The sequence below is a fragment of the Gigantopelta aegis genome, chromosome 3 (assembly GCF_016097555.1).
Source record: "Gigantopelta aegis isolate Gae_Host chromosome 3, Gae_host_genome, whole genome shotgun sequence".
Lineage (NCBI taxonomy): Eukaryota > Metazoa > Mollusca > Gastropoda > Neomphalida > Peltospiridae > Gigantopelta > Gigantopelta aegis.
The window spans coordinates 49,451,317-49,475,197 of record NC_054701.1 but is presented as its reverse complement, the minus strand read 5'-3'; the positions used below and the strand labels follow the sequence as shown (position 1 = coordinate 49,475,197).

Sequence of the window (23,881 nt, the reverse complement as noted above, 5' to 3'; positions counted from 1 at the left end):
TTTTGCCCAGCTTTATTTAAATATAGGATTCGGACTATTGAAAATATTAAAATTATTGAGACAACCTGCCCCGTTACGGGGTTGGTTGTCACAGGTCCTGAGGTTGGTTGTCACTATATGTTTAATGTATGAAAATACAGTAAAACACAATAAGTTGAAGTTCTTGTGATTGGATATCACAACTCAATGTTGTCAAATTTAAGACTTTTATTAATTTAAAAATAAAGAATATTTTCAACAAAATAATTATTTAATATGCCATACTTTAAACAATAAAGATATACTTGAATTTTCAAAAGTATATGTATATATGCATTTATAAATGTATGAATATCTATATATTGTATACATGACGGATTTGACGGGCACAGGGGATAAAAATCTGTTTTGGCCTCAGATTGTCTTTCATGCCGTTGCCTAGACTCGAACATATGGCAACCAATCACCATGATTACCGCTTGGTCACCGAGACATTATAAAAAAAGAATGTTAACCGATGATATACGAGCTACTCTCGATTCAAAACCTATACTAGCTCGACCATTTACCTTTCGACCGACCATTCAAAATTGCGCCAAATTTTCCTCATCAAAATTGCGCACCACTTTCTCTTTGGCATTAACGGCTCCATTCAAATTCCATAACACCACCACCACCCCCACCCGCCTGCTACCGATTCAATAGGGCTGCTGGTGCTCCCTTGCACCTGCCAGTGTAGGCGGTCCCTCCTCCCCCCCCCCCACACCTTTCCTGTCATGGACGGAGGAGCCGGCCAAGGCCGGCTCTTGTGCCCACGACAAGCGTGCGCTACAGCAGCTTGCTCTGAATGTGCACGTAAAACCCTATGACCTGACCTGACCTGACCTGACCTGATGATATACATGGAGCCTACAAACGTGTATATAAAATTCTTTTTTGTCTCATATGTATGTATGTATGTATGTATGAATGTATGCATGCATGTACGTACGTACGTACGTACGTATGTATGTATGTATGTATGTATGTATGTATGTATGTATGTATGAATGTACGTATGCATGTACGTATGCATGTACATATATTGCATGCATGCAGGTATGTAAATTGCAATTCACCATGCTTTTGCGTTACCGGGGTTGGTTGTCACATGTTATTGTATGTGACAACCAACCCCCGACACCGTGTGACAACCTGCCCCCTCACGACCCATTCACAATAATTACTGTCCGTCAGACTAGTGTACTAATCTATTGCTTATAACTTTACACCATAAGAAGCAGACATTCATATCTGTTTAACACTGTATTAATCTCAAACAAAATGTACAATTGGTAAAAACTAGAATATAATGACATTCATAATAAAAAAAATACATACAGAGCAAAAACAAAATGTCAACTTTTGAAATCTCAGAAAAATGCCGTGAATTCTTTGCAATTTAAATATAAACATTTCAAGCCACATACCTGTCTTAGTCAAGTACGCTTATGCCATTTAATGGATGAGATATGGCCATTGTGACAACCAACCCGTGTGACAACCAACCCCGGTCTCCCCTAGTTGACAAATGGTACAATTCGTTTTCTTTAATATTTTAAACATTAACTATACCTATGAATTTTTTTTTAAACATACCGACATGTAGGCTGGCCTAAACGATGTTTACTGTTGAATATGGAACAAATAATTATTTTAAAAGGTGTGAAGTTAACTGATAACCGCATCCCATAACTCCATTAAAACGTTTTAAATTTAAATGACGTCAGCGTTAGAATGACGTCGCCCTACGTCTCCTTATAATAATAATAATAATAATAATAATAAATAATAATAAACTGGGTACCCCACATTTCCGGGGGTTTTTTTTGTTATTGTAGAACAATAAAAACAATTAGAAAGTAAATATGTGGTTAAGTTTTTCTTTATTGCAAATCAAAATATATACCAAAAGATGTAAAATAATCAAAACAGAACCAAAAAAGGTTTAGTGTTTAGAAAGTTATAGACATCTGACATTTAACATTTTGTGAAATATGTCTGCGGAGTTACGATCGTCGTTTTCAAAATCATGATATTATTTGGACCAATTCAAACGTATATAGCAATAGAGTAATCACAGATTGTGATTATTTGAAAGAAATACAAGAAGTGAAAAAAAAAAAAACCTCAGCCATCTTAGCAAGAACAGTAAGTTACGAGTCAGAGAAGGGACAACACAAAATCAAAAGGACAAGTGCAAAGGGGGGGGGGGGGGTAAAGGAACGGGGAAGGGAACAGGAAATGTAAGAGCTAATGATAAAGAAAAGGAAAATTATGAGAATGTGGCTTGTATTTATTATGCAAGCTTATATTCCGAATTGCTGTTCCGTGTAGAATAATGAATTTCACTTTGCCCTATATTATATTCCACATTGCCCCTAAGCCCTAGGGTAAAATGGAAGTTTCTCAGATTCGTTGAACCAATAGATTTCGATAGAAGCTTTATTTGGGTGCACCACTGGTCAGGCACAACCTTTGTAGTATTATAAATGTAGTCTATCTATAGTACACACATTAATATAATTACATGTAGATGTTTAGAAGTTCTCAATTTGGTATAGCTTTTTTTTTTTGCATTAAAGGCACACAGTCACAGATTTAATGGATCTTATTTCTCTAAATATGCATCATAAATGAAAATTACATTAATTTGGAATAGCAAACCTCGTTATTGTATCACCCAAAACATTTTAATTGAACCACTATTGAGGGAATCCCATGACAACCAGTGAGCAGTTTCATTTATAAAAATTGGAACTATTTTATGAAGAGTCTAAAACGTACCACAAAACCCAGTATTGATAAGACTATATACACGACAGCCGTGTAAAGTACCCTTGAATTTTATATACACGACCGCCGTGTATAGAGACTTAAATATAATTTAAAATATATCATCTCTTGACAAAATAACGGCGAATACGCTGAAATAACTCACGATTTTTGCTCAAGCAGGAGGTTGAGCAAGCGATTATTATTTTGTTGGGGGGTTTTTCGGGGGAAGAGTTATTTTGTTTTTAAATTTGTTTGTTGTTGGGCTTTTTGTTGTTGTTGTTGTTGTTGTTGTAGTTGTTGTCGGGTATTGTGGCATTTTTAACCCGAAACATTTCGTATACCCTTGGCATAATCCCGAATGTTTTCAAATTCTTTTCAAATCACTGGCATGATTTTGCAAGTAAGGTTTTCATTGGTCGAATGAAAGGTCAACTGGACATGAGCTCCAACGAGGTGCTGTTAGATCCACAGGTAATTAACTAGGGGAGCTAATTTTAATTAGATTGTTAGTTTGTGTACTGTCCGTAGTTAGTGTGTATTTATTATCTCTTTCAGATAATCGCAATAAATAATTTTGGTGGTGAACAAATATCTGGATATTGAAAAGAAGACGTAGACCTCCAGGGAATTTTTGTTTAGATAATATAATCTATCCGTTGATTGTTTATAGATATACTTAGAGCTATTTTGTAAAATATTCTTAGATACTAAATCTACAAATACTTGGTCGGAAGATAGTGTTGGTGTTTTAGAAAATACAGAAGACACTGTTAATAAATATTTGATAATGGTCCGAAGTTAGTGTTAAAGGTTTAGAAGTATCGAAGACCTGTGAACAAAATGTTCTGAAGCAATCGTATAATCAACCGAGATAACCCGAATGCATATATAACATGTATACTGAACACCAAAAGAAACTCAGTTATAGTTTGCAATCAGCTAGCCCCTAGGTACTGCCTCTTTGCCCCCATCCCACTAAAAATAATATGTAATAAATCACTGGTTATTGATATTGACGTTTTAAGGTATGTAAGACATACATGCCCCCAGATCCTGTAGTGTCTTGCGTCTTCCATGCTTGTTCGTTCTAAAAATTCATCTCCTCCTCCCCCCCCCCCCCCCCCCCCCCCCCACTCCCACCACCACCACCACCACAGACACATACACAAAATTGTAGCTACGGCCCTGGCAAGTAAGAGTTTGGTGTTTGGAACTGTATTCCAGTATGCGTTTATGATAAACCACGTAATGTGTCACAATATGTTCCACCGTTGAGCACGCTAAGTGTGGTTGAAATACAAATACAGTGAAACCTCTCAAAAGCGGACACTCTGTAAACCGGAATTCTCAAAACCGGACGTTTTTCATGGTCCCTTTTTAAATAGCTGTCCACAAGAGAACCTCTGTAAACAGGATACCTTTTAAAACCGGACTTTTTACTTGGTCCCTAGCGTGTCCGGTTTAGAGAAGTTTCACTGTATTGGTAAGTGTATTGTAATCTTCTCAATTTGGGACATCTTTAAACTGACCACTGTATCTTTGTTACATCGATTACGGGGACATCTTTAAACTGACCGCTGTATCTTTGTTACATCGATTACAGAGACATCTTTACACTGACCGCTGTATCTTTGTTACATCGATTACAGGGACATATTTAAACTGACCGCTGTATCTTTGTTACATCGATTACAGGGACATCTTTAAACTGACCGCTGTATCTTTGTTACATCGATTACAGGGACGTATTTAAACTGACCGCTGTATCTTTGTTACATCGATTACAGGGACGTATTTAAACTGACCGCTGTATCTTTGTTACATCGATTACAGGGACATCTTTAAACTGACCGCTGTATCTTTGTTACATCGATTACAGGGACATATTTAAACTGACCACTGTATCTTTGTTTCATCGATTACAGCACGAATTTAATGTGTAATCTTTTCAAATTGGGAAATCTTTAAACTGACCACAGTATCTCTGTTAAATCGATTACAGCATGCATTTACCGTAATATGTAATCGTCTCAAACTCGGACATATTGATTGTCATTTTGACTGATATAAAGCTTACCCCAGTGTTAAGCGCTCGGTTGATGCGCGGTCGGTCTAGGATCGATCCCTGTCGGTGGGTCCATTGGGCTATTTCTCGTTCCAGTCAATGCACCATGACTGGTATATGCTATCCTGTCTGGGATGGTGCATATAAAAGATCTCTTGCTACTAACAGAAAAATGCAGCGGGTTTCCTCTCTAAGACTATATATTGCCAAATGCCTCCATGTGCTCTTGTGTTGTCTTTAAACAAAATAAGCTTTAACTTTAACTTTATATAAAGCGTTTCGACGGTATGGGCACCGAAGCTTCTCCCAACATTAGGCTACTATTATAAATAAATAATGAATGAATGAATGAATGAATGAATGAATGAAAGAACCAATGAATAAAGAAATAAAGATATAATAAAACAATAACAACAAATTAACATGAAAACCATGGTCGCCAGTAGGGCCAGTTGAAAAAAAAATCTTACTGGCCCTTCTCAATTTCAATTGAACTACACAGCCAAAATCAAATTTCAAATGTTCTACTTCTTTTAAGAGTGTTCAAATTTCAATTTTCTAAAAATTGACGTTAATTCCCGAAAATGGTTAATGTATTCATTGTTTAACTTGTAAGTATAATTTGTTGGTAATATTTACCCAGTTGACTTGTGTGGCTTTCTGATGTTTCTTTCAATAAAAGTTTGACATTTAAAAACTGTTATTTTTCTTTAAAATCTTCTCTTTTTTTAGCCATTACCAAATAGCGGACAAATTGTATCGCGAGTACACGACTATTTTGATAACCAAAAATGTATTAACTGTACATACAATTTCAAAACTCTTATCATATAAAGATACCTAAACAACATAGCTATACACCAATGTATCCACTTTTATCATAGCTGTTACAGTATGAGAAGACTTTGGATTTTAAGTGTGTTCATTTTTTGTCATGTCCTTTTTTTGTAACCCGAGTAACCGATGTTTACACATTCACAGTATGAAAATTAATCATCATATTTCCTTTTTCTTTTTTTATAATATACATTGATTATTTTACTAATAAAATGTAATGAAAAAATAAGTGTTGAATGTATAATTATTAATCCTGAGCAAATCAAAAGAATTAGTTTGGTAAAAATGTAACGCGAGTAACCCTGGAATTGCATATATATATTTAGGCTTATTAGCCAGTAATTGGCAGCAAAAACTAACTTGGTATTAGTGAGAATATAATGAACAAAATGGAAAACTTGACACATATTATTTGTTATCTGATAACCTCACAACGATATGTATGTTCATTAATGCAGACATTTGTCGATGGGAGGGATGTGATAAGAGCAAAACACAATATGTCATCACGATGTTTAATTGTGTAACATGTTATGGCTTGGAATGTTGAAGGGGGGTCCAAATCAACGTTTACATGATTTCAAATGAACTCATTATGCAGTGTCAATATCGCGTGTGACCTCCCTGGGCTTGGATAACTGCCCGACACCGTCTTCTCGTGGATATCAGCAATCGTGTGAAACACTGAACCGGAAGTCGCCTCCATTCAGCCATCAGCGCCTGTCCCAATGCCTGCAGTGTCTGAGGCGCGTTAACACGGTTTCTGACACGTCTTCCGAGCTCATCCCAGACATGTTCAATTGGATTCATGTCAGGTGATCGGACTGGCCAAGCCATGGCTGGGATACCGGCATTTTGAAGAAAGTTCCGTGTTAATGCCGCTGTGTGGGGGGTTGCGTTATCATGTTGAAAGGTCAACCCAGGCCCATGGTTATGGATGAATGGCACCAGCACCGGCCTAAGCACTTGATCGCAGTAGACTTGGGCGGTCATGTTCCCCTGGATGACGACAAGCCTTGACCTTCCATTGCTGGTGAATGCTTTCCACACAATCACGCTTCCTCCGCCGAAACGGTCGACCTCTCTGACACAGCACTGAGTATGACGTTCACCACGTCTTCGCCACGCCCTTATTCTGCCATCGGCGAAACTCATTGTGAATCGGGATTCGTTGCAAAAGACCACTGTGTTCCATTGTCTCTGAGTGAATCTGACATGGCGTCTCGTCCACAGAAGTCGCTGTTGACGATGTAAACGGGTAAGAATGGGACCGAAGTATGGCCTTCGGGCTCTCAGTCCAGCGGTGCGCAGTCGGTTCCTGATGGTCTGTGTGGTTACCCTCCCTCCCAGGTTCCATTAGACCAAATCAATTCCTATTGCCGATAATGTTAACGTTTACTAATAAAACTGATATAAGCAGCGTTTCAACACACCCAGGAAGTACAGCAATAGAAAGTGTGGCACCTCACATCTAATCTAGCTGCAAGAAAATGGGGGGTCACGTATCATTTAAGAGATTTAATTTATGTTTTTAATAGCAACCGTCATTTTTGTTGAAAATTGCAGTTCCATTTTTGGGGGTACCCCGCATTATTTTCAACCTCTGGTATATACTGCATAACAACTGTATAACAAATAAAAGTGTATTTATTTATTGTCAATGGATAATAGTATTTGCACAAATAATCAATGTCACATATTACTACCAATCACACCCACAGCTGCTTTTACTCCGTAAATAGTTGACGGTGCACGTCGAACTTTCACATGGTACTCTCTTCTTTAGTACTATGCAACCTATATCAAAAAAAATTATTTTTCAAAAAGTGTCCAATTGGGTTTTTTCATGACTATCAGGATCTTCTGTGTTCTGATATGATGTGACAACATAATTGATAGTGTTGTTCCTACAGTGCAACCTGATTTAATGTACACCTTAGGAAGCATCAGTGTTATGCAAAGTTGTATACAAATGCAATGTATCATATTTAAAACAAATAATAAATAAAATTACTACTCTTGAAGATACATACTATGGGTTGGTTGTGTATGCTTAGTTGTATATGTAGTGTGTGCATGCATAGTCAGAGTCTCTCATTTCCAATAAATAATTACCTTAAAACTCATTTATTGCAGTGACCCTGTGTTTTGAAAGACTTTAATGGGCATATAAGAACTTCACTAGAAAAAAAGCATACTACATGTGGTATCTGAAATGAACACCACTGCATCCACAAATAGTAGTAAATTAATGTGTTACACATCATGGTGTGGTAAACACCCAAGGTATGAACTATGCTTGGATGTCAAGTCACTGAATGCAATATTTTCAAACCCATCAGCCTAGTTGGTTTTTATATATGCATTATTAAATCCACTGACAGCTACCAATACATCTGTTGATATTTTATTAATAATCTCCAGTGATTGGTGCTTACAGACATGTATCATATCTAGAGTTATCATTAGGGTTTTACATCATTATTTTTTATTTGTCATAAAAAAAAGCACATTCAATCCATCAAAAGAGTGCGAAAGTCATTTTTCTTTAATTATTTTCTGTTTTAACTGAATATAATATTTATATTGTATGCATTACTACAATCTGTAATGTAACACATCATTTACATAGTAATATTGGAAAATATAGCTTTACAAGTGTGGTAACAGTGGAAGATAATACTAACACACTCCTAGGTAGATTAACAAATGTGTCACAATTGCTCTTGTACTTGGTATATACTTCAAATACCCTTTACTATAGAAAACTCACTGAATATGTGGACAAGATTTAATGAACTGACCTAAAGCTATCATTACCAAGCTTATATTTGTGTACAAATAAAGAAGAGAATGCAAAATGGCTACACAGAACCCACTTCTGTAGATTTTAATGTTTTTGCCAAACTCACAAAAACAATTGTAAAAACTCCCATATTTGCCTAAAACATAATTCACCAACCTAAAGAGTATGTTAAAATTACAGCAGAAATCAGGTTATTTAAATATAGTCATTCCAGAGCCAATTGCATTCAAATACACATTGTGAATGGAGATCTAAAAGCTTAACCTAATATCAGCTAACATTATTTTTTAACTAAAAATAAATTATTACTAATAGCTTATTTCATCTTGCCTAGACTTATTAGTCTAAATAAGATTAGTGTTATATGACATGTCCATCACCTTGGATAGATAAGCTTTAAAATATTTTAAGTAAAAAATATGGGCCAAAATCTCCAATTGGTCAGCACAGACTTTTTTTCAAACTCTATTCTCAGCAGTGCACAGTAAATTAATGCCAAGGTCAAGGTCATTATGAACTCCCATGCCTGAGTGTAACCTAATGAAGCAATTATGACTGTCAAATAACAGTAAATGGCACACAATATAAAATAATGATAATATAGTGAATATATGCTATAGGTTCCATTAGACCAAATCAATTCCTATTGCCGATAATGTTAACGTTTACTAATAAAACTGATATAAGCAGCGTTTCAACACACCCAGGAAGTACAGCAATAGAAAGTGTGGCACCTCACATCTAATCTAGCTGCAAGAAAATGGGGCACGTCGAACTTTGACATGGTACTCTCTTCTTTAGTACTATGCAACCTATGCCTACGGGGCGGAAACCAATCAAATAGTTTGCAAACGTTAGCGTCGCTCGCTATTGCTGAACGCAGAGCAGAAGGAACGTCATAAGGGAGTTAACTCTTCAGTGTAACGTTACTCCATTTTGAATCGGCTTGTTCAGCGGTACCTAACAGGCTTGATTTACAACATGTTAATAAATATGTAAAATTTCAGTTAACGTACTCAACTGTTGGAGATATGCTTAGATCAGGGCGAAAGGTAATGTCAATGTTGTGTGTATGTTTGTGTGTGTGTGTGTCACGGGGGTGTTGTGAGAGGGGTTGTTTCTTTTTAATGGAAGTATCCCAGATTCGTTGAACCAATAGTCTAGATTTGTGTGTGTGTGTGTGTGTGTGTGTGTGTGTGTGTGTTTTAAAGGTAGGGTCAACTCAAACAAGAGCCTTATGTGTTGGAAAGATGCAAACCCGGACCACCAACACATACCGACACTTTAGCAAATAAAAAACAAGTAATTTTAGAGTTAATAAAAAAACATGATTATTCCTGCTAACTGGGGGCAGCCATTTTGTTTCGTTTTTGTGACGTCCGGTTGGATAGCTTGGGGCGAAGTGATGTCAGCTCCTGACCATCTCCTGTATGTACAGTGTAAACAAAAGCAGTAATTTTCGACAAGGCGCTTCTCTTTGATCAACCTGACTTGTAAAACAGCATAAATGACGTAATAATATAATAAACTATTTAACTAAATATATTTCAAATTGCATTAACGGAACAAAATGGGGTTATAGTATTTTTCTCTGTTAAATAATCCAAAAGAAAAATGTACACTATTAGGCCTATTGATATGCTACGTTGGAGCAAAAACGACAACCCACGATACCAAAGTGATAATTTTCTTTTCTTTGGGACTACATAATTGGTCGGTTCTGTGGTTTTAGATGGAAAAGTCTACTTAATCAATAGTTTTACAGAACTATTTACAGTAATAAACCATGTCCATTACCATTCTAGGGGCGACAGGTAATATTCCACAATACCGGTATGTATTTTTGTGTCTAGACACCGTCAATTAATTGGCTTGTCTGGTTACCAATCAAATACACACCTGCCAATCAGGAATCACAGGTAGAAGCAACTAACAGCATAGACCAATTAACTAAGAAAACACTTCGTGTATCATTTCAGGTGGGGGGGGGGGGGGGTTATAAGTAAACAAATAATTTTTAATGTAAAATTGAAGACTGATAACCCATCCCGTAGGTATTGGTATGGTTCGCTGTACTGCGGCCACTAAAATAGACTCGCCTGATATTTTTAGAATTTGTATGCTCCCAAATAACGTTATAAAAGGCAAAGTGTGATTGGTCAATATTTAAATTATTATTTACAGACGAAATGTTACCTGGACATTGGGGACTACGCAGTGTTGTTAGTTTTAAATCACTGGCAGGATTCTGGAAGTAAGGTTTTGATTGGTGGACATGAGCTCCAACTGGCTGGTGTTAGATCCACATGTAATAGTGGAGCTAATTTTAAAGGGACACACCCTAGTTACGGCTATTTGTTAACCATTACGGCATTGTTTTGCGCTATTAAACCCCATTTTTCACAAATAAAATTGCACTTTACTTACATTTTATTATTTAGAATACACATTTCCATTCACCTGAAGTGCTTTTTGGTAATCCTGATGTTTGTAAAACCACGAAATGCGTTTTTTGCATTTTCTCACAAGACGTGCTGTCGAGAAAAAACCGTTAAGCAAGCGAGGTCCAATCTATTTTTAGAGGGAATCTTCCTGTGTAAACGTCACAGATGTTGGTATACCACGTGACCGTTATCATTTTGGTTCAGTTTGTTTTCTTGTGCACGGTTCGCGCAATCAACATCCGATTTGTTGTTGTTCATTTGTGAGATTTTTCTTCACAGTTCGTGAACATTTTCAGTAAAAATAAAGTTCAGACAAGTAAGTGTCTCAATACAAAACGTTACAAACCCTTAAAACCAATAAGTTTGCTAAGTCCTATGATATCTGGAGAGGGGATACAACCAGGACAGAACAGTTAGAACATGTCCAGGAGAGGTAAAAAGAACGCACCCCAAGTCTGTGAAATTTGTCGTGACGTAGGCATTGTTGTGCTTCGAGCGACATCTACCGGTGACATCAGAATACAAACTTTCAAAATTATTTGAAGCAATTGGGACATGGGGATTCCCATGGTATTTATCGATATAAAACCTGCTTTTTCACTCCATTTGATAAAAACGTGATCTAAGTGTGTTACAGGTTTGTAGATAAAAGGCGAAGTGTAATTGGTCGAAATTTAAATTGTTATTTATAGATGAAATGTCACCTGGACATGGGAGTCCACATAATGCTGTTAGATCTACTGGTAGGCCAGTAGAGCTAATTCTAATCAGATTGGAAACCGACCCTACCCCTCCCCCCCCCCCCCCCCAAAAAGGTCTTACCCTAATTATTATTTCCCTACTTTTTTTTTTTTTTTAATTATTTTAGGTTTAAAAACTACATATGTAGTGTAAAAAAATTTTTTACACTGGCCTTACCTAATATTTTTGGTCATGTTCCCAGAAACACAATTTGTTTAGGTATAAGACAGAATAAAAAAATTATTTTTTCATTTGTTAAACTCTGTATTTGATTATTCCTTTGTACATGCTAAGCAAGTAACTGTGATCATATATTGAACATGAACCAAGCTATGTATGAATAACAACTAATGGGTTATACAACAAGAATTGGGAATAGCAACGGAACAGTTGTAGAAGTCATGACAGCAGAAAGTAGGCCAACTTTCTGCTGACAGTTGTTAGTCTGAACCGAGCATTATGTGACATGGGTGTACTCCTAATCCCATGTGTTAATACATGTATTTATATCTGAAAATAATTTTAGTTTTAACTTGTACAATGCACTAATGAAGAAATTATTCATCTGTTATTTCAGTCTTTCCAGAAGATGTCTGGTTCAGTCACAAAGCTCAATAATGATCAGCAGACGATTTTGTTTGAAATGCTAAAAGAAGAACTGCCCACTTCAATCAGAGTACTTTTTTTTTTCTTTTTTTTTATTATTAATTTTTTTTTCTTTTGTTAAATAAATAATTCATGTGGCATATATATATTTATCAGTGTAATCAAAGTATGTGATGTTTTTCAGATCACATACTTTCAGAATTTGATAAATGCAAATTAGATGTAAATTAATCGAAGTCACAGTACTACGTTTATTGACATTATAGCAAATGTACTACAGTGACACCCTATAATTGACATGTATTTATAGTCATCATTCAAAAACATTTCAATAGCAACCTTACACTGAAAGCTGTTCAGTGTTCAGAAAACAAAAAATGTTGAGCACTAGTTTATTTTTATGTTAGGATATCCAAAATGACGGCATTCAAGTTTGACGTCATTTCCATTCAAAAAGACACTGCATCACATATGCTTACATCATTGGAACATCTAGTAATGGTGGACTGGAATTAAAGTTGTATGTACAGTTTACAAAAACACATTGTATTAAGCTTGAGATTATATGGTAAAGAGATTATTATGCCCCCATTCCCCCCTCTCTCTCTCTCTCTCTCTCTCTCTCTCTCTCTCTCTCTCTCTCTCTCTCTCTCTCTCTCTCTCTCCCCCCCCCCCCCCCCCCCCCGTGACTGAACCAGACATCTTCTGCAAAGACTGAAATAACAGATAAATAATTTCTTCATTAGTGCATTGTACGGTATCATTAGTATCATATATTAGGAATAAAAAAAACCCAGAGGCTTGCATGATACAATATACACATACTGATACTATATAATCATGATGTTGTGATTTACAGATGGATGGTTCCTTGGATATTAATGTAACACATCCCTATGAACACAAAAATTAAAAGAACAAAAAAAACCTAGAAGGTGCAGATACAGATGGGTATAACTTTTATAAGTTTAAGTAGTCTTTCTCAGTATCCCACCAACAAGAACACAAGGTTTTACCATCTTAATGTCAAGCATTGTAAAAGTATATCCACTGGAAAACGTTTGATTGAACAAAAGTATAGTGCATATATGTACAGATATTCTCAACAAGAATAATTTGCTATTTATATTTATATAATATTTTGTATTGAATGTTTTCATCTTTCATTTTTCTCCAGATGTATGGAATGGTGAAGAATATTATTACTAACAAGTGGCCATACTTTGAGGTTTTTGTTGATGAGTGGCCAAAGTACCATGCAGTGCTTACTAGGCCTATTCTAGATAAATGTGTGAGTCTGACCAATTTTTATATGCCCATCTTTGACAGGTCATATTATAAAATGGCATCCGTATGTTTGTCCATACATCCATCTGCCCAGATATCCATCTGTAAACATTTCTTGTCTGGGGAATATCTTCAAACTTTGTATGCAACTTCAACTTGGGATTGTGGTATTGGAGTTTTAGATTGCATCAAAGTCAAGGCAATAAACATTGTGCCCAAAATACATATGCCCAAAATACATATGCCCAAAATAATTATGCCCAAAATACATATGCCCAAATTACACATGCCCAAATTAAGTACAAACATGCTGACCTCAAAATATGTCACCTGAAATGTTAAGTTTAATTACAGTAAATTAACTTGAAAAGTATTTCTGAATATTGACAACTCTACAGCATTTGCTAATGACAGTAGTGAACTAAAACAACTTTTCTGCACTCAGAAAAGAAATAGGTCCCCATTGTGTCCAAATTAGTGAGATCTAAAGCCTTGAGTATGTCACTGCAATCTACTTTTCACAGATTACAGTTACTGCATATTAAAGGAAATCCATGTTACCGATTCATACAGGATCATCAAACCTTGCATGCAAGTACAACTTGAGATGCTGGTGTGCTATGTGCCATAACTAGGTCACTGCAACCTACTTTTAACAGATTACTGCACTTTAAAGGTTAACTTTATACTAAAATTATGAACTATGAGCTGTACGGTTTAAATCTATTTTACTGTGTATTTTCTGTTCCTGAAGACATCTTTTCTACAGTGTTGACCCACCACATCCCAGTCCCTGCCTGTACGAGTGGTTAGGTAGAACATATGGATGCAGTTTCAACTGTTTGTGAAAACATTCTGCAGACTGCTGTTTTCAGATAGATTTTAAATATGATTGTCAACTGTTTGTTGTGTTGTGTTATTAAGGTCAGTTGCAGATCCAAGGTGGGGGTCACAGGGGTCCCATGACCTCCCTTTTGTAGCTGTGATATCTAGCTATTTCTTATTCATGTAGGCTGAATAGCTACATAATATAGTGCATTAAATAAATGATGTATATCAGTCAAGACTACAAATTTAACAAACATTTAAATTAGCCTAATTAGGAGTCCCCATAAAATAATGCTAAATCAATTATTGCTAAAATTATTCTTGTATATTTCATAACAAATCGATGTGGATGAAAACCATGGTCCTTTAAATAGAGTTCAGAAAACAAAACACGTTAGGCATAACTTTATTTTGATGTAAGGACATCCAAAATGACGTCATTCGAGTTTGACGTCATTTCCATTCAAAAATACACTGCGCCACATATTCTTACGTCATTTGAATATCTAGTAATGGCAGACTGGAATTAAAGTTGCGTGTACAGTTTACAAAAACACGTATTAAGCTTGAGCTTATATGATAAAGAGATTATTACCCTCGTGTATTTCGGTATCGTCAATATCATATATTAGGAATAAAAATAATGTATTATGCTCGCATAATACAATTTTTATTCCTAATATATGATATTGACGATAACGAAAAACACTCTGGTAATAACCTCTATCCTCTATATATATATATATATATATATATATATTTATCATATAATATCTTACATTTTTAGTGCAATCAAAGTATGTGATATTTTTCAGATCACATACTTTAAGAATTTGATAACTTTGCAAATTAGATGTAAATTAGTCGAGGTCTCGGCACTAGGTTTATTGACATTTAAGCAGACGTACTTGGGTGACACTCCATGATTGACGTATGCATTCATAGTCATCAAATAAAAATATTTCAATGGCAGTTTGACACTGAAAGCTATCCAGAGTTCAGAAAAAGAAAAAAAAACGTTAGGCATAACTTTATTTTGATGTAAGGACATCCAAAATGACGTCATTCAAGTTTGACGTCATTTCCATTTATAAATACACCGCGCCACATATTCTTACGTCATTTGAATATCTAGTAATGGCAGACTGGAATTAAAGTTACGTGTACAGTTTACAAAAACACGTTGTATTAAGCTTGAGCTTATATGATAAAGAGATTATTACCCTCGTGTATTTCAGTATCGTCAATATCATATATTAGGAATATTAATAATGTATTATGGTCGCCAGTGGCTCGCATAATACAATTTTTATTCCTAATATATGATAATGACGATACCAAAAAACACTCTGGTAATAACATATATATATATATATATATATATATATATATATATATATATATACATACTACTATTTTTTATTTTGTAATCATACAACATGCAATAAGGATCATTGACAGGTTATACTGTGACATTATCTTTTCCCCCCCATATTGACAAAGAACTGACTGTTAGTTTAATTCATGAATATTTTCTATGTACATGTAGTTTATATTTTTTTAAATCATTAATCAGGACTGCCAGTAAGGGACAACGGGAAAAATGCAAGATTACAACCCACCCCCTTCCCCATGTTCCAGCTTCACGGCTTCCTTGTGGACCGCTGCTGGATTCCATGCTGGATCTGACACTGAAGGCTGTTTCCCATGTGTATGGTTTTGGTGAGGTGTGGAATGTGGATGGAATCACTCTATTGATATCCATAAAATATTTTCTGCTTTTCAAGCCACTCCTAAAACTGTGTATATTGGAAACAGATCTTTATTTTAATATTTACTTCTTCACTGTGTAGAATACTGAACAATGTCACCTTCATTCCAGGATAGTTTCAGTGGAGAGTATGTTTTAATCCATGGGAATGACCCTTATGCTATCATGAACATTTTACGCCAGCCTAGCATTTTTGACTGGCAAAAGGAGTATATATTTGGTAAGAACTCTTTATATTAGCATTTATCTAATTCTGAAAATAATTGTCATGCAGTTTAGCTGCTTGAAATGTATCTGACCAAACCATGGCAATAAGTTTTATTAAATAGAAAACTGGTGATCACTGCTTTGTTTATAACTGCTAGTTAGCAGCAATAGATTTGTTTTTTGTATTCTTACACTGCAAGACATGATTACACATACCATGGTTTTTGAGATACCACTATAATGAAGCACTATAAATGTCCTATGCATCATCATCAAAGGTTATTTTATCCTGATGGCTTAAATACTTCGGTATCTGCTAAAACTACCATAAGTTGATAATAAACAGGGTCAGAAAACCCAAAGTAGCTAGACGAAAAAAAAGAATAAAAAGAAAAAATCTTCTTTGTAGAGGACAGCATCCCTTTTTTATTTTAACAATAATAGTTAACCAGACTTGTAAGAGAAAATGTTTTAAACTGAGAAGATGGGATTGTAGTTGGGACATAAATATAAATAAACATTAATAATGGTAACAGAAGACGAGGCTACTTTGGTGAGGTACCGTGATGGTTGTTGGGTCAGAATTAAACAGTCTTAGGTGCATTCTGAAATATTTTAAATTTGTTTTTCTGTGATGTTAAAACTGTGATTGGTCCTAATCGTAATGACCATTTACAACTAATGAAATAGTCATGGCTCTTTACTTTGTTTTGTAGGAATATGCTAATAATACTTGTCGTTGTTTAGAAATCCCACCAGACATACGAGACTTGCTGTTCACACTGTTGCCTGATGGTTCTCAGTTAGAAGAACTGCACAGGGGATGTGTTTTTGCTGTCTGTCGAAATGCAATGAAATTCAGGTATTGGGGGTTTTTTTATATCAAAAGACAAGTTTTAGCAAAGGAAATTAAAAGTGATGTAATCAAGTTCATATATTGTAATTAATTCATAATAAAAAATAATTATGAAAATATTTCATTTCAGAATATTAGTGACGACAGATTTGGGTAAAATATTTCATTTCAGGATATTTTCATAAGTTAGTGATGACAGATTTGGGTGGAGTTTTTCATTTGGGTTAGGTAAAGAAGGGTTAGTTTTTCCATTTCTATCAAATGTTAATATTTGTTTTTAAGTACTTTATTTTTACTACTCATTTGTAAATACATGTATTTCATTAAGAATTTTTTTAATTCAACAAATAAATATTTACGTAAATAGTCAATATTTATGTAATTTTGTATTAACAGCAGTTCTAATAAAAAATAATTTTTCAAATAGTGTTTATTCGGACGATATTTCAGTCTTCTATAATCCCGGATGGTCGATTTTAATAACAAAAATTATTGGTTTGGTTCTAAAACTGTGGTGATTGATTATGAATCCATAATGAATTAACTGTTAAAGGGACATACCCTAGTTACGATTATTTTTTAACCATTACGGCGTTTTTCGCTATTAAACCCCATTTTTCACAAATAAAATTGCACTTTACTTACATTTTATTATTTAGAATACACATTTCCATTCACCTGAAGTGCTTTTTGGTATTCCTGATGTTTGTAAAACCACGAAATGCATTTTTTGCATTTTTTCACAAGACGTTCTGTCGAGAAAAAAACGTTAAGCAAGCGAGGTCCAATCTATTTTTAGAGGGGATATTTCCATTTCAATGTCACAGACGTTGGTATATCACGTGACCGTTATCATTTTGGTTCGGTTTGTTTTCTCGTGCACGGTTCGTGCAATCAACATCCGATTTGTTGTTGTTCATTTGTGAGATTTTTCTTCACAGTTCGTGAACATTTTCAGTAACAATAAAGTTCAGACAAGTAAGTGTCTCAATACAAAACGTTACAAACCCTTAAAACCAATAATTTTGCTAAGTCTTACGATATCTGGAGAGGGGATACAACCAGGACAGAACAGTTGGAACATGTCCAGGAGAGGTGAAACGAACGCACCCCAAGTCTGTGAAATTTGTCGTGATGTAGGCATTGTTGTGCTTAGAGCGACATCTACCAGTGACATCAGAATACTAACTTTCAAAATTATTTCAAGCAATTGGGACATGGGGATTCCCATGGTATTTATCGATATAAAACCTGCTTTTTCACTCCATTTGATAAAAACGTGCTCTAAGTGTGTTACAGGTTTGTAGATTAACCAAATTATACTTTATTTTCACTGGATGGAACTAGGGTGTGCGGCTTTAAGAAAATGTTAAGTGAAATTATTCCAACAGTTTAATGATGAAATTTTTGTGAAATGTTCTTGACTTTAACTTTGTTTTCATGTGTACGTAATGAACACAGATAATGAATAGGAGATTAACAAAATGTGGTTGGTTGGTTCCATTGATTATAACAGAGGCATAGTCCTAATGATCGAAGTCCTTCTTAAGTTCATTCATATTCTAACCAATGGTATAATTGAAAATTGATAAAGTTGTACAAACCAATAACTGTACAACTGATAATTAACGGTGAATTTTCAACTGATTCCCAATTCTATCAGTATTGATTTACATGTAAAATTTAACAAAAACACCAAATGAAATTACAATAATCACTTCTTTAAACCTTTCAGTTTTGAAGTACAGTTACCAGATATTCAAGTGTCGTTAGTGAAGCAGAAGGATGTAACAGACATATTTAGAAACTGGAATTACATTCATCCCGAACTGTATTTGTTTTTAACAAGACTGGTGAACTCCAAGCTTCCATCTATTTGCCTCAGGGCTAAAAATGGCCAACTTGTGGCCTATGCATTTGTACATATGCAGAACCTCATAGGCATGACGTATGTCAGGCAGGATTACAGAAGGAAAGGTTTGGCTATGGCCTGCATTAGCCTCTTGACGAAGCTACTCTTCGAAGAAGAAGCTTTTGTTGCTGCCCATGTTAATTATGATAACAAAGCTTTCAGGAATTTACTTTTGAGCTGTGGATTTGTAAGTCTTGATGGAACAAATGACTACGTAATTTTAACATATCATCCACTGAAGGAAACTACTTGAGTTAATTCTCAGTTTTTGTCTATAAAACAAGATTAGAAAACATATTGAATAGTCTGTAGTTTTAATCACAAGCGTATTCCAAGTCGAAAGCAAAAAATGAAGGAGACATACAGCAGTTTTTGGTTTGATTACCTAAGTTATTTCACTATTAAGTATTATTAACATTTTAGATATTATTATTATTATTATTATTATTATTATTATTATTGTATCCGTTTATGATGAAGAAACCTGGATCATCCGATTTAATATTGTATTTGAAAAAAGAAATGCATAATTCTTAACACTTTCAGTTTGTAATACTATCCATAACCAAACTATGCCTCCATAATTTTAAAATATGATATATTTAATTTTATGTCAGGTGTCTACTTTTAATGTGTGTTTTTTATTATTAAATCATGATGGATATATTTCAGAATATATGAACATTTAATAAATTCAGAAATTTATTTTACAAAATAATAATTAAAAACATTAATACATTTTATTTTATAAATGCTTATTATACATCTGTAGTTCTACAACATTTTGTAAATTTTAAAATGAAAACAGAAATAAACATTATTATTAATGTTGTGAGATTGTTGTGTTTTCTTTATATAACATATTCCTTGAAGAAATCAGATGTACATATTGTTCACATTTTAAGTAACGAATAAATTATTCACTACCACCCCAAAAGTAGTACTTTTTCATCCAACCCTCTGGAGGCATCTCAAGACAAGAAGTGCTTCAGTGTGTCAAGACTGTTGAATCCTGTTTTCGTTTCATTGCTCAGACTCATTGTTAAAATCATGGTGATGAGATTTAGCTCAATCAGTAGAGTACTCTTCTGAAGTCCTTGGTCACAGTATCAAACCTCAGTTCAGCAGTCAGAACCAGAATTGTTTCCTCCAGTGCACCATTATTTGGTATATCAAAGGCCATGATATGTTCTTTCCTGTTTGTGTTAAACTGCATAATTGTAAACGATCCCATGATGAATTATCATGTGTGTTCAGTGATAACTTAGTTACGCTCGTACATACCCATGTTTTTCTGCCGTGACTGTCTTAGTCTAACAAAATGTTCTTACTGACGTCCAGTCTAAAATGTCACGGATAAATTAATGTTATCTGCAAGATGCGTTTAATGACTTAAAACGCCCAATAATGATGGAAATGTTCAATATTGTAATAGTTTAATTGTTAACAGTTTTGACAGTAGTGTATTTGAGGCAAAATGAGAGCCACAACTGGACGTGTAAAGTTCTATGATCAGGTAGAACTTGGTTATTAACTGACGATTTGTATAATAAAACTTTCATTTGTAGCCTCATAAAAACAACCCCAGTCCTACTCTTCCTTTCATTCCCCTAGTGAGTCGTCTGATATGATCAAGATGTAACTACTGCCATTTCCGATGCAATGCAGTCTCTAGGACTGCCGGGACCTCCTCTACGACTGATGGAAGGTCTTTCTAGGGATAAATCAAATAAAACCTGCATTTTTGTCAAAGGGTTAGTCTGTGCGAATTATTATTTCAGGGAGTGCTTAATTCGTGTTTCTGTGTATAGTTAAACTATTGGGTGTCGTACAAAGGTGAAGGAATTGATGACGGGGAGATGTGATGTAAAAAGTAAAGTTTGTTTTATTTAACGACGCCACTAGAGCACATTGATTTTTTATCTAATCATCGGCTATTGGACGTCAAACATATGGTCATTCGACACTGTTTTTTTTTTTTTAGAGGAACCCTGCTGTCACCACATAGGCTACTCTTTTACGACAGGCAGCAAGGGATCTTTTATTCGCGCTTCCCACAGGCAGGATAGCACAAACCATCGCCTTTGTTGAACCAGTTATGGATCGCTGGTCGGTGCAAGTGGTTTACACCTACCCATTGAGCCTTGCGGAGCACTCACTCAGGGTTTGGAGTCGGTATCTGGATTACAAATCCCATGCCTCGACTGGGATCCGAACCCAGTACCTACCAGCCTGTAGTCCAATGGCTTAACCACTGCGCCACCGAGGCCGGTAGGGAGATGTGATGTATTCGCTACCCTCGTTGAGAATGTTGTCATCCTTGCATCATGAGAATCAGCACATTCAAAGGCTAGTGAAAAAATAAGTGGGTTTCCTCTCAAGAAGGTGTACGAATTGGCAAATGTGTGACACCCAAAAGCCGATAATTAATTTATCAATGTGCTCTCGGAATGTTGACAAAACAAGTAAACAATATCAAACAGAGTGATGCACGTGGTCTTTCCGAATTATCAATCCCATTCATAAAATTAAACTATCAATGTTATGATATAAGCATTGCAAGTCTTAACACAATATTACGAAATACAGTAATTTGCAAGTTTTAACACAATCTTTAAAAATGCAGTAGTTTGAGAATCTTAACACAATGTTCGGGAATAGAGCAGTTTGCAAGACTTAACACTGTTACCAAATACAGCAGTTTGCAAAGTCTTAAAGGCACTCAGTCACGGATGGTTGACCTAATTAATGACCTGACAAAGTATCTGAAAAAATATATATTTGATTTGTCACTAAAAGTACTTTATTTAACCATCTACATACTACCATAACCCACGTATTACTGATATTTTGTAAAAATAATTGAATTATGTCGATGGTAGGGAGATGTGATGTATTCGCTACCCTCGTTGAGAACTGGGGGGAAACCCGGCTATTTGGAGCGAAGAGGTGTGATGTATTATTTTGGAGTCACGTGACTGGCATTCTCTCCCCCCCCCCCCCCCCCCCCCCCTCGAATAACGACAGTGTCAAAACGATTTGCCAAGCTCGTGTAACAAGAACGCTTGGCCGTCCTCTGCCAAATAGGGTAAATCGAAAGAAAAACAATAAAAATAAGTTAGTAAAAAATTAAAAAAACATGTACTGAATGATAATAAGCTTATACAGTAATTTATTTCAGTAACGGAAGCATTTGAAACGGCGACAATCCTGACTATAGTCCTGTTCAATTGTTTAGACCCCAAGTTTTTTGTTACGTTTAATTCCTATTCAGTCCTTGTTTTCATTACATTCGCATGAAAACAAATCCAAACCCCGACAGGTTTTATATACAATTCATCATCTAAAATGCACGAAGTTGACTTATTTCCATTTTTTTAAAATCTATGTATGTTGTAAATGCAATTTCGTTCTTCTATAAATAACTAAGGCTATTTGCCTAACAACAAAAAAGAGAAAGAAATGCTTTATTTAACGACGCACTCAACACATTTTATTTACGGTTATATGGCGTCAGACATATGGTTAACAATTTGGAAACACAAGTCAATAAACAATTCAGGCGCGGATTCAGGTGGGAAGTCCAGGTGACACGCTCCCCTCTATTTTTGTGAAACAATATATATTACAGAATACAAAAAAATACAAAAAATATTTTAATTTTTATCCCATCCACCTGTTCAAAAGCAACAACGGATTTTGGGCCCCCGCTATTAAAAAAAGGTCCGGATCCGCGCTAATACAAAAATAAATAAGTTTGGGTGCTATTGAAGACAAAACACTTTAAAGGGACGTTCCTGAGTTTGCTAAATTGTAAGATGTTTCCGACTGATAAAATATTTCTACTATTAAACTTACATATTAAATATATTTTCTTGTTTAGAATATCATTATCTGTATATTCAACGTGTTTCTGATCGTCTTAATATTTGTAAGAAGCCGAAACTGGATTTTGTTTTCAAATAATTTAGTACGTACGAAAATATTTATTTTAGGAAATAAACTGAAATTTAACCTAGTACAAATATTAAAACGATCAGAAACACGTTTAATATACAGCCACTAATATATTACGCAGAAAAATATATTTGATATGTAATTACAATCGTTAAAAAGTCTCTATTAGTCGATAACATAATAAAAAGTGCAGCAAACTCAGGAATGTCCCTTTAAAGTAACTATAAGATAGATACATTGTGACTGTCAAGTTGTATGTCCATGAATAATATATAATATTTATTATTTACTAATGCACGGGCAAGTGTTCATCTGAAGTCCATGTTCCCTTTTAGTGGGGGGGGGGGGGGGGGTGGGGTGAGGTCTTAATCTCGTGATGTTTATTGTGACATATTACACACACACGTGGCCAGAATATTGTATACCCGCGATTGGTGGAGGCGTGGCCCTCTGCACAACCCCACACCCACCTCTGGCTTCGTATGTAGGTGTATTTTATATGTGTTTATATTGATTGTCCGTGTTTTGTAATACACGTTTATATTTGTTCAGTTGATAGGTTGTTTAAGAGTGACTGATAATGAATGTCATGGGAATAAATTGTTTTCAGTGTTAAAGAAAGGCGTTGGATATATGGTTAAGCACAACACATATATTGAGAGAGGAAACCCGCTGTCGCCACTTCATGGGCTACTCTTTTTCGATTAGCAGCAAGGGATCTGTTATATGGACTATCCCACAGACAGGATAGTACATTCCACGGCCTTT

At 35.2% G+C, this 23,881-nt stretch overlaps 1 protein-coding gene across 2 annotated transcripts; it reads left to right on the top strand.

Annotated features, from left to right (window-relative positions):
* Positions 1-9,423: 9,423 nt before the first annotated feature.
* LOC121368170 (glycine N-acyltransferase-like protein 3) lies at positions 9,424-19,988 on the top strand. Of its 2 annotated transcripts, XM_041492788.1 has the most exons (6): positions 9,424-9,556; positions 12,267-12,365; positions 13,473-13,586; positions 16,293-16,401; positions 17,136-17,250; positions 18,980-19,988. In XM_041492788.1, the coding sequence occupies exons 1-6, from the start codon at positions 9,536-9,538 to the stop codon at positions 19,407-19,409; spliced, it is 888 nt and encodes a 295-aa protein (XP_041348722.1). In that variant the 5' UTR covers positions 9,424-9,535; the 3' UTR covers positions 19,410-19,988. The 2 variants fall into 2 exon arrangements, with proteins under 2 accessions (XP_041348722.1, XP_041348723.1); XM_041492789.1 differs by lacking the exon at positions 12,267-12,365.
* The last annotated feature ends 3,893 nt before the right edge of the window (positions 19,989-23,881 follow it).

Bases quoted from the DNA above. Each gene is read 5' to 3' on its own strand.
- LOC121368170 (XM_041492788.1), top strand. From the start codon at position 9,536: ATGCTTAGATCAGGGCGAAAG. The intron at 12,366-13,472 runs GTACTTTTTTTT...ATTTTTCTCCAG, and splicing joins AACTGCCCACTTCAATCAGA to ATGTATGGAATGGTGAAGAA. The intron at 13,587-16,292 runs GTGAGTCTGACC...CCTTCATTCCAG, and splicing joins GGCCTATTCTAGATAAATGT to GATAGTTTCAGTGGAGAGTA.